This window comes from Stegostoma tigrinum, chromosome 21 (genome assembly GCF_030684315.1).
Source record: "Stegostoma tigrinum isolate sSteTig4 chromosome 21, sSteTig4.hap1, whole genome shotgun sequence".
Classification (NCBI taxonomy): domain Eukaryota; kingdom Metazoa; phylum Chordata; class Chondrichthyes; order Orectolobiformes; family Stegostomatidae; genus Stegostoma; species Stegostoma tigrinum.
Genome location: NC_081374.1, coordinates 5781422 through 5799737, shown reverse-complemented (window position 1 = coordinate 5799737; position 18316 = coordinate 5781422). Strand labels below are relative to the sequence as shown.

General features: G+C 43.3%; 1 protein-coding gene across 3 annotated transcripts in view; it reads left to right on the top strand.

Annotated features, from left to right (window-relative positions):
- kcnd3 (potassium voltage-gated channel, Shal-related subfamily, member 3) overlaps positions 1-18316 on the top strand; it is a 374364-nt gene that overhangs the window by 317190 nt on the left and 38858 nt on the right. For 2 of the 3 annotated variants that reach the window (XM_048552841.2, XM_048552840.2), the window contains exons 3-4: positions 782-944; positions 16256-16357. In XM_048552841.2, the coding sequence (XP_048408798.1) occupies positions 782-944; positions 16256-16357 (265 nt within the window). The remainder of the gene's footprint in view (positions 1-781; positions 945-16255; positions 16358-18316) is intronic. The other variant, XM_048552842.2, reaches the window with a different exon arrangement.

Genomic DNA, 18316 nt, shown 5'->3' with positions numbered 1-18316 from the left:
TGCTACCTATGACTGGTGCAGAGATAAATGTTGAAGGTAGTGAATGAGATGCCAATCCAGGAAGTTTCTCTCCGGTGGGTAGTGTTGAGCATACAGGCAGATCAGATTAGTCTGGAATGGTATCATGATCAGCATAGTTGGGCCAAAGGGTTTGTTCTTGTGCTGTACATTTCTATGTTCTTGAGTTCTGCTGGAGCTGCAGTCATCCAGAGAAGTGAAGATTATTCCATCACACTCCCGCCTCGTGCCTTGTCCATGAGACACCGATTCTGGGGAGACAAGTGATAGAGTGAAGTGGGCTCATGTGATAACTGAAAGGGACCAAGGGAAATGATGAGAAAGTGGGCTCTTCCCCATTCTCTCACTGGATGCCAGTCTCACTAGCCAGGACAAAATTTGTTGTGCATCCTTAATTGCCCTCAAGGTTGGTCAGCGGGCAGAGGTGAAGAGAATATTACTTATCCTCTCAGAGAGCTGTATGACTTTAGAGCTCTGCCCCAGTAGATTTGCAAACTCAGGGTCATTGAATATTTTTAAAACAGAGTTAGGCAAGGGAATGAAAAATTATTGGGGAGTAGGTGGAAATATGGAATTCAAAACATAAATAACTAAACTAGGATCCTATTGAATGGCAGAACAGGTTCGAGGGGCTGAATGGCCTACTTCTGCTTCTAAATTGAGCTTTCAAGTATTTGTAGAGGAATGAGCCGCCTTCATGAACCATTATTCCCCATCTGGTGTAAGTTTCTCTATTCTAATGTAATCTTCTATTCTCCCGTAGCTATGGTGACATGGTACCAAAGACAATCGCTGGGAAGATTTTTGGCTCCATCTGCTCCTTGAGTGGTGTGCTGGTGATTGCTCTACCTGTGCCAGTCATCGTGTCCAACTTCAGCAGGATCTACCATCAGAACCAGCGAGCAGACAAGCGACGGGCACAAAAGGTAATTCCGTCCACCTCACGCCCCGGATTCTCCAAAAGCCCGAAAAGCACTGAACCCGCAAAGTGAGGATCGCGAAACAGAAATTCCACTCCAGCTCCTAGCCACATCAACCTGATCAATGGAAATCCTTACCCTCACTGCCAAACCAAATTCCAGCCTAAAACTGAGATAACAAGGTGTAGAGCTGGATGACCACAGCAGGCCAGGCAGCATGAGAGGAACAGGAAGGCTGACATTTCGGGCCTGGACCCTGCTTCAGCATTTCTGAAGAAAGGTCCACACCCGAAATGTTAGCTTTCCTGCTCCTCTGATGCTGTCTGGCCTGCTGTGCTCATCCAGGTCTACACCTTGTCACATCAGATTCTCCAGCATCAGCAGTTCATACTATCTCTCTCTCTCCAGCCAGAAACTACCTGGCATTGTGCATATTTCTGTGTATTTTTCATCTATGTACCATCCACCAAGCTGTGAGCACTAAATAGGAACAGGACGAGGGTATTCATCGCCTCCTGTTTATTGCATCCTCCAAACAGATCAGGGCAGAGGGGCTGACCTGATAGAAATCGTCAATTTAATGGACAAGTTTCACAGGGAAGATGTAGAAAAAATTTTGCAGCTTTGCTGCGAATCCAGAACGAGGGCCATTAATGTAAGATTGTTCCTATAAGTCCAGTAGGGAATCCAGGAGAAACTTATTTCCTCAGAGCTCAATGAGAATAACAATCCTGCTACCACAAGGAGTTGTTGGAGATGGTACATGATATTGCAGAGCCTGTTCTGGAGAATGTGTCCAGTTCTGGCCACCCTGTTACATAAAACATAGAACATTGCAGCACAGTACAGGCCCTTCGGCCCTCGATGTTGTGCCGACCTGCCATACCGATCTCAAGCCCATCTAACCTACACTATTCCATGTACGTCCATATGTTTATTCAATGACACCTTAAATATACCCAAAGTTGGCGAATCTACTACCGTTGCAGGCAAAGCATTCCATTCCCTTACTACTCTCTGAGTAAAGAAACTACCTCTGACATCTGTCCTGTATCTTTCACCCCTCAATTTAAAGCTAAGCCCCCTCGTGCTCGCCATCACCATCCTAGTAAAAAGGCTCTCCCTATCCACCCTATCTAACCCTCTGATTATTTTATATGTTTCAATTAAGTCACCTCTCAACCTTCTTCTCTCTAATGAAAACAGCCTCAAGTCTCTCAGCCTTTCCTCATAAGACCTTCCCTCCATACCAGGCAACATCCTAGTAAATCTCCTCTGCACCCTTCCCAAAGCTTCCACATCCTTCTTATAATCCAGTGACCAGAACTGTACACAATACTCCAAGTGCGGCCGCACCAGAGTTTTGTACAGCTTCACCATAGCCTCTTGGTTCCGGAACTCGATCCCTCTATTAATAAAAGCTGAAACACTGTATGCCTTCTTAACAGCCCTGTCAACCTGGGTGGCAACTTTCAAGGATCTGTGTACATGGACACCAAGATCTCTCTGCTCATCTACACTACTATTACTACCATTAGCCCTGTACTTTGCCTTCCGGTTACTCCTGCCAAAGTGCATCACCTCACACTTGTCTGCATTAAACTCCATTTGCCACCTCTCAGCCCAGCTCTGCAGCTTATCTATGTTTCTCTGCAACCTATAGCATCCTTCGTCACTATCCACAACTCCACCGACCTTAGTGTTGTCTGCAAATTTACTAACCCATCCTTCTACGCCCTCATCCAGGTCATTTATAAAAATGTCAAACAGCAGTGGACCCAACACCGACCCTTGCGGTACACCACTAGTAACTGGTCTCCAGGATGAACATTTCCCATCAACTACCACCCTCTGTCTTCTTTCAGCAAGCCAATTTCCGATCCAAACTGCTATATCTCCCACAATTCCATTCCTCCGCATTTTGTACAATAGCCTATTGTGGGGAACCTTTATCGAATGCCTTGCTGAAATCCATATACACCACATCAACCGGTTTACTCTCATCTACCTGTTTGGTCACCTTCTCAACGAACTCAGTAAGGTTTGTGAGGCACGACCTTCCCTTCATAAAACCGTCCCTAATCAACTTATTCTTTTCTAGATGATTATAAATCTTATCCCTTATAACCTTTTCCAACACTTTACCAACAACTGAGGTAAGGCTCACTGGTCTATAATTACCAGGGTTGTCTCTACTCCCCTTCTTGAACAGGGGAACCACATTGCTATCCTCTAGTCATCTGGCACTATTCCTGTAGACAATGACGAGTTAAAAATCAATGCCAAAGGCTCGGCAATCTCCTCCCTGGCTTCCCAGAGGATCTGACGATAAATCCCATCCGGCCCAGGGGACTTATCTATCTTCACCTTCTGAAGGATTTCTAATACCTCTTCCTTGTGAACCTCAATCCCACCGAGTCTAGTAGCCTGTTATTGGAAGTTTATTGTTAAACTGGAGGTGGTTCAGAAAAAGTTTACCATGATGTTGCTGGGAATGGAGGGCTTCAGTTGTAAGGAGAGGCTGAATAGGTTGCAACCTTATTTCTGTAGAGTTTAGGAGGTTGAGGGGTGACAAAACAAAGGTTCATAAAATCATGAGGGGCTCAGATAAGGTGAATGGCAAGTGTCTTTTCACTGAGGTGGGGGATTTCAAGACTAGGGGCATATTTTTAAGGTGACAGGAGAAAGATTTAAAGAAGTCATGAGGTTTTTTTTACAGAGAGAGAGTGGTTTGTGTGTGGAATGAACCGCCAGAGGAAGTGGTGGGTGCGGATATAGTTACAACATTTAAAAGACATTCGGATGAGGTTATGAATGAGAAATGTTTGGAGGGTTATTGGGCAATGACAGGCAGGGGGTATTGGTTCGGTTTGGGATTATGGTTGGGCATGGACTTGTTGGACCAAAGGGACTGTTTCCATGCTGTATGACTCTATGACTCTACTTAATGAAAGTGAGTAAATGTGTCAGAAAAGAAAAACATGTGATATGGAGAAACAAAGACCAAAAACTCTGTATATGCTGTAAATCAGCAACAGAAACAGAAATTGCTGGAAAAGCTCAACAGGTCTGGCAGGATCTGTGGAGAGAAATCAGAGTTAACATTTCAATTCCAGTGAGCCTTCCTGAGAATGTGATAGGGTTAGCATGATGGGAACGACATTTATGGAGAAACATGTAACGAGCAAGACAAGACCATTTAGCCCCTCAGGCCTGCGTCGCCATCTAATAAGATCATGACTGAACTGATTGGACCTCAAATCCACATTAATCTTGATAACTTTGTCACCCCATCACTTTGCAGACTTCTGCTTTACAAATATTCAAAGGATTCCACCAACTTGACAGGAAGAGAGTTCCATAAACTCATGACCGTCTGTGTGAAGATGGTTTCTTTCTGCCTCATATCAGTTAGGAATGGGTGGCCTCTTATTGTTAAGCAGTGGGTCCTAGTTCTAGATTCCCCCTCTGAAGAAAAGATCCAACCAGTCAAGAGATAGTAGAAACTGCAGATGCTAGAGAATCTGAAATTTCAAGGTATAGAGCTGGATGAACACAGCAGGCCAAGAAGCATCAGAGGAGCAGGAAGGCTCATGTTTTGGGCCTGGGTCCTTCTTTCTGAAGAAGGGTCTAGGCCCGAAATGTCAACCTTCCTGCTCCTCTGGTGCTGCTTGGCCTGCTGTGTTCATCCACCTCGACACTTTGTTATCCAAACAGTCAATGCAGCTCAGAACCTTCAATCAAGTTTCAAGCAAGTAGCCTCAAATTCTTCTAAACTCCAGCGAATACAAGCTTAACCTGGCCCAGCTGTCTCTTAATGCAACTTGCCCATTCCAGATATTAGTCTCTTCTACATTCGCTGAATTGCCTCCAACTCATTTACATTGTTGGTTGACTAACGTGATCAATAGAGTACAGAGCACTTTAGATGTGGTCTCTGTATAATTAAATCATAGCTTCCAAACTTCTGTTTTCAATTCCCTTTTATAGTAAATTATGACATTCTACTAATTTTCCTAATTACTCGTATACTGGTGTACTAACTTCTGATTCATACACGTGGGCACCCAGATCCTTCTGCACCTCCAACCTCTGTAAACTTTTTATATTTTAGATAATGTGCTTGCTTTTTTAATTTTCCTACCAAAATGGACAATTTAACATTTTCCCACATTATACTCCATTTGCCAGATAGTTTCCTACTTATATAATCTACCTACATCAATTTGTTAGTCATGATGTGGACATGTCGGTGTTGGACTGGTGTGGATAAGGTCATAAATCATATGACACCAAGTTATAGTCCAATAGATTTATTTGAAAATGCAAGCTTCCTGAGCCTTACTCCTTCTTCACATTTTAGTGAGAGAGGTGGAATCAGACAAAGAATTTATAAGTAAAAGTTCAAAGGGTCACACCACTGTTGAGGATGTATTAAATGCTGTTAAATCTTTAATTAGCTAGGAGGTTCTAATTGATTAATATGTATATGGAGATCTTTGAATTTCTTTCGAGGCAGCACCCTGAGAGAAGTAAGAGTTTTATCAGTGTAATGAAGAGGTGACATTTTAGATCAGACAATGCATGTTAGGTGTGAGACCTTGTTTAGAATCTGTTTGTGTTTTGGTTTGGAGTCAGACTGGTTTTATTTCTAAAGTAGGAATTTATAAAACACCGCATTATCTATGACTATCTATGAATTGTGTGTTTTTTTAACAAAATAGAATGTATCTGCAAATACAAATTCACCCCATAGATCCACATATATGTGGGAGAGAGAGTATGTGTGTGTGTGTCTGTGTGTGTGAATCTGTGTATGCGTGAGTCTGTGTGTGTGTGTCTTCTTGCAGATCCTGTCCACTTTCAGCTGGCACTTAGTGGTGTCAATGTTAGCCATGATGTGGAGATGCCGATGTTAGACAGGGGTGGACAAGGTGAGAAATCATACATCACCAAGTTATCGTCCAACAGGACACACACACACACACACACACACACACACACACACACACACACAGACACACACACATACACACAGACACACACACACACACACACACACAGACACACACACACACACACACACAGACACACACACACACACACAGACACACACACACACACGCACACACAGACACACACACACACACACACTCTTTCTCTCTCTCTCTCTCAACCCCCAACCCACACACACAAGAGAAAAGAAATTCAGGGATTTACATGTATGTACTAATTAATTGAAACCTTCTAACTGATTAAAGATTTAACAGAATCTTGGGTTTGTTTAATACATCCTGATCAGTGGTATGATCCTTTGATCTTTTACTGATAAATTCTGCGTCTGATTCCACCTCTCTCACTAACACCTGAAGGAGGAGCAAGGCTCAGAAAGATTGTGTTTTCAAATAAACCTGTTGAATTATAACCTTGGTGTCATATGATTTCTGTCCTCATCATTTTGTTGGCTTTATTGTGTTCTCTGAGCAATTTACTTTCCTATCTATCTTCATGTTTCCAGCTATTTTGTCAACCATATTTCATCCCTTCAGGGGGTTGGTTTAGGGGAATTCTGAGTTAACAGCTTACAATCAGAATCCCACAAATGGTAGCTTCGCACCATCGGCTCTTCTGCAAAGCACGTAGGCCTGAACCTTCAGTTCCTCTCCTTCTGAGCATAACTACAATCACAAGATTGTTTTAACACATAAACCGCTGAGGTCCCAGTGCTAATCCCTGAGGAACACCTCACTTTAGATTTTACCAACCTGAAAAGCACCCATTGATGCCTATCAGAGATAATGGGAACTGCAGATGCTGGAGAATCCAAGATAATAAAATGTGAGGCTGGATGAACACAGCAGGCCCAGCAGCATCTCAGGAGCACAAAAGCTGACATTTCGGGCCTAGACCCTTCATCAGAGCTCTGATGAAGGGTCTAGGCCCGAAACGTCAGCCAATGATGCCTATATTTTGCTTCCTGTCAGCCAGCCAATCTTTTATCCATGTCACTATATTATCCCTTACAACATGAGCTTTTTCGGTCTGCAATAACTTTTAGGGTGACACTCTATTAATTGGCTTCCTGGAAATCTAGTCCCCTTGATCTGTAGCAAATGTAATTTCCTCAATAGATTAGTGAAAGGTGACTTCCCTTTCACAAAACCATGTCCCCAATTATCTTCAACTTGCCTACGTGTGTTCCTATAACCTTTACCAACAACTTTTACCATTTCCTGATGACCGATGTCAAACTAACAGTCTTGTAGCTTTCTCCTTCTGTCTCTCTCTTTTCAAAATAAATGAATTTCATTTGCTTAGTCTAATGGGACCTTCCTAAATCAATGGAGTTTGGGAAAATTAAAGACAGCTATCAACTATCATGAAAATATATAATCATCAACTATCCAACTAGCTCCTTCTTTTAAAACTCCAGGATGAAGTCCATGTGGAGGATAAATAACTGCATAGGCTAGTTGAACTGAATGACCAATTTCTTTTCCTGGAAATTTTATGGCGTTACATGTAAGCCCAGTCAGACTAGAAGGGATTACCTTTTTCATGCATGCCCTCCACTTGATTGCAGATTATCTGCCATAGTATGACAATATCCTTAAAAAGGCAACTGTGGAAATGGAAACACAGAAGGCATGCATTTAGCCCACTGTATTTGTGCTTGCTGTCAACTCTCTAGAGGGACTACCTACCCAATTCCATTCCTGTGCTGTATCTCAACAATTGCTCTATTTACCTTTTGTAAGTTGCGGTTGAATTTAATTCCAGTATCCTTTTAACAACATGTTTCAGTTTATAGCAACTCACTGCAGCAATTAATTCTTCTCATCTCATCATTGCCTAATATCATTATGTGCTCAATTCCAATGACCATTTTTGTATGAAACATTATTTTCTCCACAGTCCTCATATTGCAAGCATTTGTGTGATTTTTCACCCTTGTATTTGGCAGTGCACCAGCAGTGGATCTTTCCTTTCACTCTTTGCCTGTGTCTATTTGAGCTTTGCTGCAGTCAGACATTGGGAGCATTCACAACTTTATTATATTTGCCTGTGCATTCAAGTGGCAATTTGGCTCATTACTCACAACCTTGCCTTGACATTATGTGCTCAAGGCCTGGAGTGGGTTCAAGGGCTTGAATGCATTATTCAGGCTAGCACTGCAAGACAGGATTGCACAGACCGCTGCATCTTGTGTTGTGTGTACATCTATATGTATAGAAACGTAGAATTTACAGTGCAGAAACAGGCCATTCAGCCCAAAGGTCTGTGCTAGTGTTTATGCTCCACAAAGGCACCCTCGTTTCACTCCTCAGATCACCTATCAACATAATGTTTATTCTAAACTTCCTTAGGATTTATTAGCTTCATTGAAAAGCATTCACTATTGAGTTCAGCTATCGTATGTGATAGTGGTCTCCCACATTCTTTCTACTCTCTGAGTAAAGGCATTCCTCCTGAAAACATTTTCTCCGTGCATCCCTATCAAACCTGTTCATAATCTCAAAGGAGTATCAGAGATAATGGGAACTGCAGATGCTGGAGAATTCCAATCTCCCCTTCCCCTACTGCATCCCTAAACCAGCCCAGTTCGTCCCCTCCCCCCACTGCACCACACAACCAGCCCAGCTCTTCCCCCCCACCCACTGCATCCCAAAACCAATCCAACCTGTCTCTGCCTCCCTAACCGGTTCTTCCTCTCACCCATCCCTTCCTCCCACCCCAAGCCGTCCCCCCAGCTACCTACTAACCTCATCCCACCTCCTTGACCTGTCCATCTTCCCTGGACTGACCTATCCCCTCCCTACCTCCCCACCTATACTCTCCTCTCCACCTATCTTCTTTACTCTCCATCTTCGGTCCGCCTCCCCCTCTCTCCCTATTTATTCCAGTTCCCTCTCCCCATCCCCCTCTCTGATGAAGGGTCTAGGCCCGAAACGTCAGCTTTTGTGCTCCTGAGATGCTGCTTGGCCTGCTGTGTTCATCCAGCCTCACATTTTATTATCTTGATAATCTCAAAGGACTTTGGCCTTCTCCTCTTGAAAGAAAGTCTTGCATTCCTATAGCACAGTGCTGGTGCCCTGATCTATAATATCCATAACACAGCCCTGGCCTCTGAAGGCATCCAAGGGCTTTATAGTTGTAGTGATTGGAACCAGGTGGATTGTTGATTGGGGTTGTCAACCTGGGCTAATCAGGAAAGCCTGGTTGACCAATATAAACAGGGGAGTGACTCTGAGCTGGCTTGCCACAGCCAGTGTACTGTGAATGCGTAGATAAAGGCCACCTTTGTGATGGGAGACTAGCTGATGATGCTGCTTTGAAATGGTCACTGTTACGATGTAAGAAACACAACAGCCAAGTTGCACACAGTAGTGCTTCTTGAACGTCTAGCAGTAGATGTGTGATGCAATTTAGGAGCCAATTCAGCAGAGGGGAGATATAAGTTTACAAAGCAAGAAGACATGACAGCATTATAGGGCAGCTACTTTGATAATGTTACCAATAGTGTGATGTGGAGGAAAAAGTGAGCAAGGAGAAAAAGAACAGAAAATAAGATCACCAGGAATAAAAATGGTAAAAAGGCAAAATGAATGGCTCTTTACATGAATGTGTGTGATGTGGGCAACACGGCACGGTGGCTCAGTGGTTAGCACTGCAGCCTCAGTGCCAGGGAAATGGGTTTGATTCCATCCTCAGGTAACTGTCTGTGCGGAGTTTACACATTTTCCCCGTGTCTGTGTGGGTTTCCTCTGGGTGCTCCGGTTTCCTCCCACAGTCCAAAGATGTGCAGGCTAGGTGGATTGTCCATGCTAAATTGCCCCATAACATCCAGGAATGTTTAGGTTATGTGGGTTAGACATGGAGAAATGCAGGGGTAGGGGAATGAGTCGGGGTGGGATGCTGTTCGGACGGGTGGTGTGGACTTGTTTGGGCCAAATAGTCTGTTTCCACTCTGTAGGGATTAAGTACAGGTTAATGGGTATGATTGTGTAGCCATTTTGGAGACATAATTGCAAGGAGCCCGAGGATGGACAGGAAGGAATGGGTGGTGGTTTAGCTTTGTTAGTATGGGATGGAATAAGCACAGTGGCAAGAAATGTTCTATGGCTGGAAGATGGAAATTCCAAATGGGTAGAGGTAAGAAATAGCAAGGTGAAGGAGACATCAGTGAGAGTAAGTTGCAAGCCCCCAAACTGCCACTATACTGTAGAATAGACAATAAATGAGGCGATAATGAGAGCATGTGAAAAATGCAATACAATTATCAAGGGTGAGGTTAACCTTCATTTAGATTGAGAAAATCAAAGTGGCAGAGGTAGCCACAAGGAAGAATTCATACAATGTATTCAGGACAGTTCTTGGAACGAAATGTCATGGATCTTAAGAGGCATCAGGCTATTAAGGAGCTCATAACATGTAATGAGGCACATTTAATAAATGATTTCAGAATATATTACCAATGGAAGAATGACCTTAACATGGCAACATTTATCATTCAGTTTGAGAAGTTGAAACTTGGGTTAGAAACAACAACGCTAACTTCAGTAAGGATAGCTACAAAGGAATGAGGGCAGTTACCTGGAGAGGCCAGGGAACTGAGTTTAGTCAAAAAGATGGTTGGGGAACAAGAGCAGATGTTTAAGAAAATAGTTCATGACTCTTAACAAATGTATGTTTCAGAGAGGAAGAGGGATTCTAGGAAGGGGAGAAGTCAACCAGAATTACCAGGGAAATTAAGGATAGTACATAGAACATAGAAACAGTACAGGGCCTTCAGCCCACAATGTTGTGCTGAACTTTTACCCTAAACCTAAGGCCTATCTAACCTCCACTTTACCTCATACTACCATCCATTTGCCTATCTAATAGCTGTTTAAATATCCCTAATAAGACTGACTCCACTACCCTCTCCAACAATGCATTCCACGTCCCTACCACTCTCTGAGTAAAGAACCTACCTCTGATGTCTCCGCTATATCTACCTCCACTCACTTTAAAACTATGTCCCCTCGTAATATCTACTTCCACCCTAGGAAAAAGTCTCTGCTGCCCACTCTATCTATACATCTGATCATTTTGTACACCTCTATCATCTCACCTCTCATCCTTTGTTGTTCTAAAGGCAAAAGCCCTAGCTCTCTCAACCTTTCCTCGTAAGACATTCCCTCCATTCCAGGCAACATCCTGGTAAACTTCCTCTACACCTTTTCCAATGCTTCCACATGAGGCATCTAGAACTGGGCAAAATACTCCAGATGTGGCCGATCCAGGATTTTGTACAGCTGGAGCATAACTTCATGGCTCTTGAACTCAATCCTCCAATACTGAAAACTAACACTCCATACGTCTTCTTAACAATCCTATCCACCTGCGCGGCAAGTTTCAGAGAACTATGGGCATGAACCCCATGAAAGGCAAATTGCTTCTGAAATATCTATTAGAATTCTTTGGGGAGGTAAGAAGCAGGATAGATAAATGGGAACTAGTAAATGCAATACATTTGGATTTCCACAAAGTGTTGGATAAAATGTATAATTAATATAAAATTAATACAATAAAAGAAGTGCCCATAATGTTGGAGATATTCAAATGGATAGAGAATTAGCTAACTGATAAAAAACAGAGATGAAATAATGGTGCATTTGCGGGTTGACAACCTGTAACCAGTTTACGTATGATACAAAAATAGGTCAGAAGGTAAGTGGTGAGGATGGAACAGAGTCTGCAGAGGGATATAGACAAAGTAAGCAAGGGAGTAAAAGCTTGATAGATGGAATATAATGTGGAAAAAGGTGAGGTTATGCACTTTGGCAGGAAGAATAGAGGAGTTGAATATTATTTAAAGGGAGAAAGATTGGAGAAAGACTGAGGAAAGCTACAGCAAGAGGGAATTGGGCGTCCCTTTTCCTGAATTACTGAATACACAAATTCAGTGGGTAATACAGAAGGCAAATGGAATGTTGGCCTTTATTTCAAAGGGAATGAAGTGCAAAAATAGAGAGGTAATGTTAAAACTATACAAGACACTAATCAGACCACAGCTGGAATATTGTGAACTGTTTTTGTCTCCTTGTCTAAGGAAATATATACTAGCATTGGAGGCAGTCCAGAGAAGGTTCACTAGGCTGTTATTGGGTATGGAGGCAGTGTCTTCTGAGGGCAGGTTGAGTTGATTGGAACGATACTCTTTGGAGTTTAGAGGAATGAAAGGTATTCTTAGTGAATTGTGCATGGTTCTTAGGAGATTGACAGAGGAGACGCAGAGAGGTTGTCTCCCCATTGTGGGATAGACCAGGATCATAGGATATCATCTCAGAATAAGAGATCACACATTGAAGTGGAGGAATTTCTTTGCTCAGGGGGTAGTGAATCTGTGGAATTCCTTATCACTGAGGGCCACTGAGATTGGGCCATAAAGTGTATTCAAGGTTGAGATAGAGAAATTTTTAATCAATAAAGAAATCAAGAAAATTCTCACTCAACCCGAAACGTTAACTCTACTTTTCTTCACAAACGCTGCCAGGCCTATTGGGCCTTTCAAGCAATTTCTGTTATTGCTTCCAAGTCTCAGCTGCAGTCATGCACGCCTTCATGAGGCTCTGGGCCACATGAATTCAACAAGGGAATAACAGCAGAGAGCTTCTGTTAGTTTTGAGACCAAAGTTACCTTGGATCTTAGGTCCTTGAGTAGATTTGTAGCTCGGGTTGTGGATGTTGTGGTTGGTTGGCTCGCTGAGCTCGTTCGTTGTTGTTCCACAGACATTTCATTACCACATTAGGTAACATCATTAGTGCTGCCTCCAATGAAGCATCGGTGTGTTTTCCCACCTGGTTTTTGCACTTTGCGGTCGATTGGAATTGAATGCCTCATTTCTGGTATTTCTTCACAGTGATGTATATGTCGGGCCCAATTCTCAGTGTGTGTTGATGGCATTCTTGGTAGAGAACCAGGCCTCTAGAAATTCCCCAGCTTGTCTCTGTTTGGCCTGCCCTAGAATCCTGGTGTTGTCCCAATCAAACTGATGGCTCTCCTTGTTCATCTGTGTGAATGGAGACAAGTGAGCATTGGATACACGGATAAGGAGAACCATCAGGATTCTAAGACAGGCCAAACAGAGACAAGAAGGTTCTCAATAAACACGTAGAATTGGACACAATATATACACACTGTGGTGGGAAGCCGGAACTGAGATAATCAACTCCAACAGACCCCAGTGTTAAAATATCAGGCGGGAAGACACAGCAACACTTCATTGGAGGCTGCACTGATGATGTTACCCAGCAGGGTAATGAACCAGTGACAATGTGAACTGCAGATACTGGAGAATCCAAGATAATAAAATGTGAGGCTGGATGAACACAGCAGGCCAAGCAGCATCTCAGGAGCACAAAAGCTGACGTTTCGGGCCTAGACCCTTCATCAGAGAGGGGGATGGGGTGAGGGTTCTGGAATAAATAGGGAGAGAGGGGGAGGCGGACCGAAGATGGAGAGAAAAGAAGATAGGTGGAGAGAAGAGTATAGGTGGGGAGGTAGGGAGGGGGTAGGTCAGCCCAGGGAAGACGGACAGGTCAAGGAGGTGGGATGAGGTTAGTAGGTAGGAGATGGAGGTGCGGCTTGGGGTGGGAGGAAGGGATGGGTGAGAGGAAGAACAGGTTAGGGAAGCAGAGACAGGTTGGACTGGTTTTGGGATGCAGTGGGTGGAGGGGAAGAGCTGGGCTGGTTGTGTGGAACAGCACCTCATATTCCGCTTGGGAACCCTGCAGCCCAATGGTATCAATGTGGACTTCACCAGCTTCAAAATCTCCCCTTCCCCCACCGCATCCCAAAACCAGCCCGGTTCGTCCCCTCCCCCCACTGCACCACACAACCAGCCCAGCTCTTCCCCTCCACCCACTGCATCCCAAAACCAGTCCAGCCTGTCTCTGCTTCCCTAACCTGTTCTTCCTCTCACCCATCCCTTCCTCCCACCCCAAGCCGCACCTCCATCTCCTACCTACTAACCTCATCCCACCTCCTTGACCTGTCCGTCTTCCCTGGACTGATCTATCCCCTCCCTACCTCCCCACCTATACTCTCCTCTCCACCTATCTTCTTTTCTCTCCATCTTCGGTCCGCCTCCCCCTCTCTCCCTATTTATTCCAGAACATTCACCCCATCCCCCTCTCTGATGAAGGGTCTAGGCCCGAAACGTCAGCTTTTGTGCTCCTGAGATGCTGCTGGGCCTGCTGTGTTCATTCAGCCTCACATTTTATTATCTAGGGTAATGAACCGTCTGTGAAATAATGAACCAGCCTGGCGAGCAAATCAACCACATTACCTTGGATTTAATCTGGCCAAGCTTTCACTGAACCAATCCTTTTCATCTGATGGACAGAAGTGCTTCAGTCTTGGTAGACCTGCTCGAGAAGACAGTTATTGAATAATGATAGTTATTTTGTCTTAAGTGCATGCTTCTCATTGTCACTGTTAAGTGCTAACATTTTCATTAGTTCCTGATGTGTAGACAGTGGAAATATCACACTCCAGGCTCTTTAAGTAATTCTAATATGTCCTGTTGTTCTAAAAATAACTGAACAATTTATCTGAATGAATTAGATTTTGTGGTTGACCATGCTTCATCTACCTTTAGTGAATACTTTTAATAAGTTTATATTTCTGGCTCACACAACATTCTACCTTGAGTGCAGAACTTAGTAACAGTGGATTGCTACACTCTCTGCAGTAATAGTTTGCTTATTGCTTCACTAAGCGAAACACCACCCTTTCTCCAAACCTTCACCACAAGTCCTATTTATCTTTGTTACATCTTCATTCTGTTGGATTAGTTACAACATTCCACATCCCAATGCCTTCTCTCATTGTTCTCTAAGTGCAGAACTCTCTCTGGCTCTCTCTTTATCTCTCTCTCTTTCTCACTCTCTCTTTCTCTCTCTTTGGAAGTTATGGAAACAACTCACGTGGTACCAGATTATGCCATGGCAAAACCTTGGTAAAGGGCTAAGAACAGAAGGTAAATTGAGTCAAGAACAACACACTTACATTTATGTAACACCTTTCATGATCTCAGGTTCAAAGTGCTTCACAGCCAATGATAGTGTGATCACTCCTGCCCAGATCCGCAAATGTCCACTCCTTTAGCAATGTTGAGGAATAACTCCCTGCTATACTTCAAAACACAACAGTGGGATCCTTCACATCCACCTCAGAGAGTAGACCCAGATGGCCAAGGTTTAACATCTCATCCTGAAAGATGGCCCCTCCAACAGTCCAGTGCTCCATCAGGAATGCACTGGAGAGTCAGCCTTGGTTTTACACCCAAATCTCTGGGGTCAAACCTTTCTTTAGTGCCACACAAGAGGGCAATGACCTGAGCCAAGGCTGGCAGCCAGGAGGCTGGTGTCTTCAAAGTTGCCAATTTTAAGAGGAAGCCGAAGGACATTGAGGAATGTTGGAAGAAAGTGGATGGAATGCAGTGTGACAGATTTTGATTCTGTTGGCCAGGGCTGGAACTGGCTAAAACTTGGATGGAGAAACTGCAAATTACTCAAGTTGAATGTGTGTTGGAAGGTGGATGTGGTAACAAGTTACGTACACAACTGCTGTTAACCAGGCCAAATAAGGAGAGGGATGCAGCCCCAGTACTTGATTGGAGGATCTGGCGCTTGGCAACATGGCATGGGTGCCCCTGATTGGAAGAAGATGATAAGAGTATCAGGCATAAAACAGAGCATGAGCAGTAATCTGCAGCAGAACTCCAGAGATTAACAACACAGGATGCAGGAGCAAAGACAACAAAGAAACTGTTCATCTGGGCCACCTGATCATTCCCAGATAATGTGTTTCAATTAAGTGTCGTATTAGATTAGCAGAAACATGAATAGTGTGGTTTCCCTTAACTATTTACAAACTTCATTTGGGAAAAATTTTGATAGACTGAGAATAACAGAGTGAATCGGTTGAGTTGAAATGTGGCCCAGTGCTGTCTCCATTCACTTCCACTGAGGTTAACTGTTGTCTCCTACAGAGATAGGTGACAGTTCCAAGATAGCAACGATGAAGGCAAAAGGGGGACACTCTGCTGAAAGCAAGTGTGGGAAATTCCGGGGAGAAACACCAAATTGAGGAGTTGAGAGCCATTAGGTCTGGGGCAAGTTCTGCTCACAAATCTCCTCACTTTGCACAAGGATTGTTCGGCACTGGTAAAGGGGCACGTTCAAAGGGCAAAGGGGTTGCAATAAACTGCTTAGAGAATAAAATAGTTTCGAGGATAAATGTTGAGGCTATCTGATTTCCTTCACAGAAAGCCAGGCTTGCGAGGATAAAGATAGCAAAGACTGGGAATGCCAACGCCTACCTGCAAATCAAACGTAATGGCTTGATGAACGAGGCATTAGAGCTCACGGTGAGTTCAATATTATACTCTCTAGAGATTAGATGCAGAGATCAAGGCTGTTGGGAAATGATTGCCTGGAAGCAGAGTGGTGAATCGTTTCCAAGAACACTGGGGTTTGATTGAGTCTGTCTCATTTATTTCTCCTCCAGTTTGACTGAGTTGGGCTGCCATGTTCTATACAAATCCCCAGTACGCGCCCCCACCCCACCCTTACCTCTTGTCACTATAACACACACAAATAAACTGAACTGCACGAAAAGTCAATAACACCCATCTCTGTTTTACACACACACACACACACACACACGCACGCACGCACGCACACATACATACATATAATGGCTCTGAGGAAGGGCCACTGGACCTGATGCATTAACTCTGTTTCCTCTCGACAGTTCCTGCTAGACCTGATGAGTTTCTCCAGCAATCTCTGTTTTTATTTCTGATTTCCAGCAACTGCAGCTCTTTCGGAATTTTGTTTACACATATAGCTCACGTCTTTTACTATAACATTCGCAGGTCTTGATTATCAAAGGGATCAAGGATTACAGGGAAGAAAACAGGAGAATGGGGTTGAGGAAATTATCAGCCATGACTGAATGGTGGAGCAGTCTTGATGGGCCGAATGGCTTAATTTCTGTTCCTATGTCTTATGGTCTTATAGTCTAATGTACCACATATTCCTCATTCTCATATCCTGATATACAATGCAGCTGTCAGAAAGTCTCATAGCTTTCACTGTACCATGCTTTAATATACTCCTCACTATATCATTTTCAGACCTTTCTGAAATCTCTCCCCACAACTTCCTGAAATACCTTGCAGGCTAAGAGTCCCTTGCACAGTCTTACTTAGATTTAGATGTAACAAGAATGAGTGACACTGTACTGTATCATATATAAATACAACAAATTTAGTAAATTATTACAAATGAATAACTAGCAAGAAAGGGAGAAAAAAACAAGAGAGAGAAAAAGCAAGAAGGAAAAAAGAGAGAGAACGCAAGAGGGGGAGAAAAGAAAGAAAGGGAAAGAAAGAGGGACAGAAAGAGAGAAAGACAAAGAGAGAGACAAAGAGAGAGAAGGAATGTGAGAGAGAGTATGTGAGAGAGAAAGACAGAAAGAGAAAGAACAAGAGATGTTTTCTAAGGCAAAGCGTAAGTCTAAATTGGCCTAATTAAGATGGCTCCTGAAAATACAAAAACAGTCCCAAGTTATAATGTACATCAATCCAACTCCATCCTGTGACTCCACCTGTGTTTGGCAACCTCTCGTGTAACACTAGTCATCATCCTGGCTTTTGTTCAAGTGTCAACAAGTCAAAAATGGCCCATTTCCTACAATAGTGTGAGTTAAACATTAGTTGTAAATAAGGCCTGCTTTGGTTAAATGTAAAGTGGTCAGACAGTCCCCATTGATAACATTACTACTGACCACATAATTGATTAAATCCATAGTATTACTGATTGCAGATAAGCCCATAACCTCTTCTCCTTATTGCAACACTGCCCGCTCACTTTAATACTATTTGATATGCCCTAAACTCCTCACCAGTTCTGGCTGATTTCTCCTACTCCCCTCAAACTACCCACAATCTACACTATTCAAAGTAACACTTGAATACAGCCTCATCATCACCTTCAGATAAACCCATTAATAATTGCTGTTAAAACCACTCACCATGACTTTTGAAGTTCCCCATACCTCTCGTTCCAATAGCCTGAAGTTGCCCACATCTCTCAATATAAATTAAGGGCTTGATATCCAGAATGTGGCTTAAACCCTTGACCTCTTGACTTCAAGGCAAGTGGAGAGGTACCACATAAGCCAAGCTGCAAAGTGACACCTTCTCCAGGAAAATAGCTTTGTAAAATTCCTGACCAGGTTTAGACATAAAGGATGGTCAGGTTTATATGTAGATAAAGACTGCTTTATCTATACCATGCCTGACAAGGTACATGGTGGGACA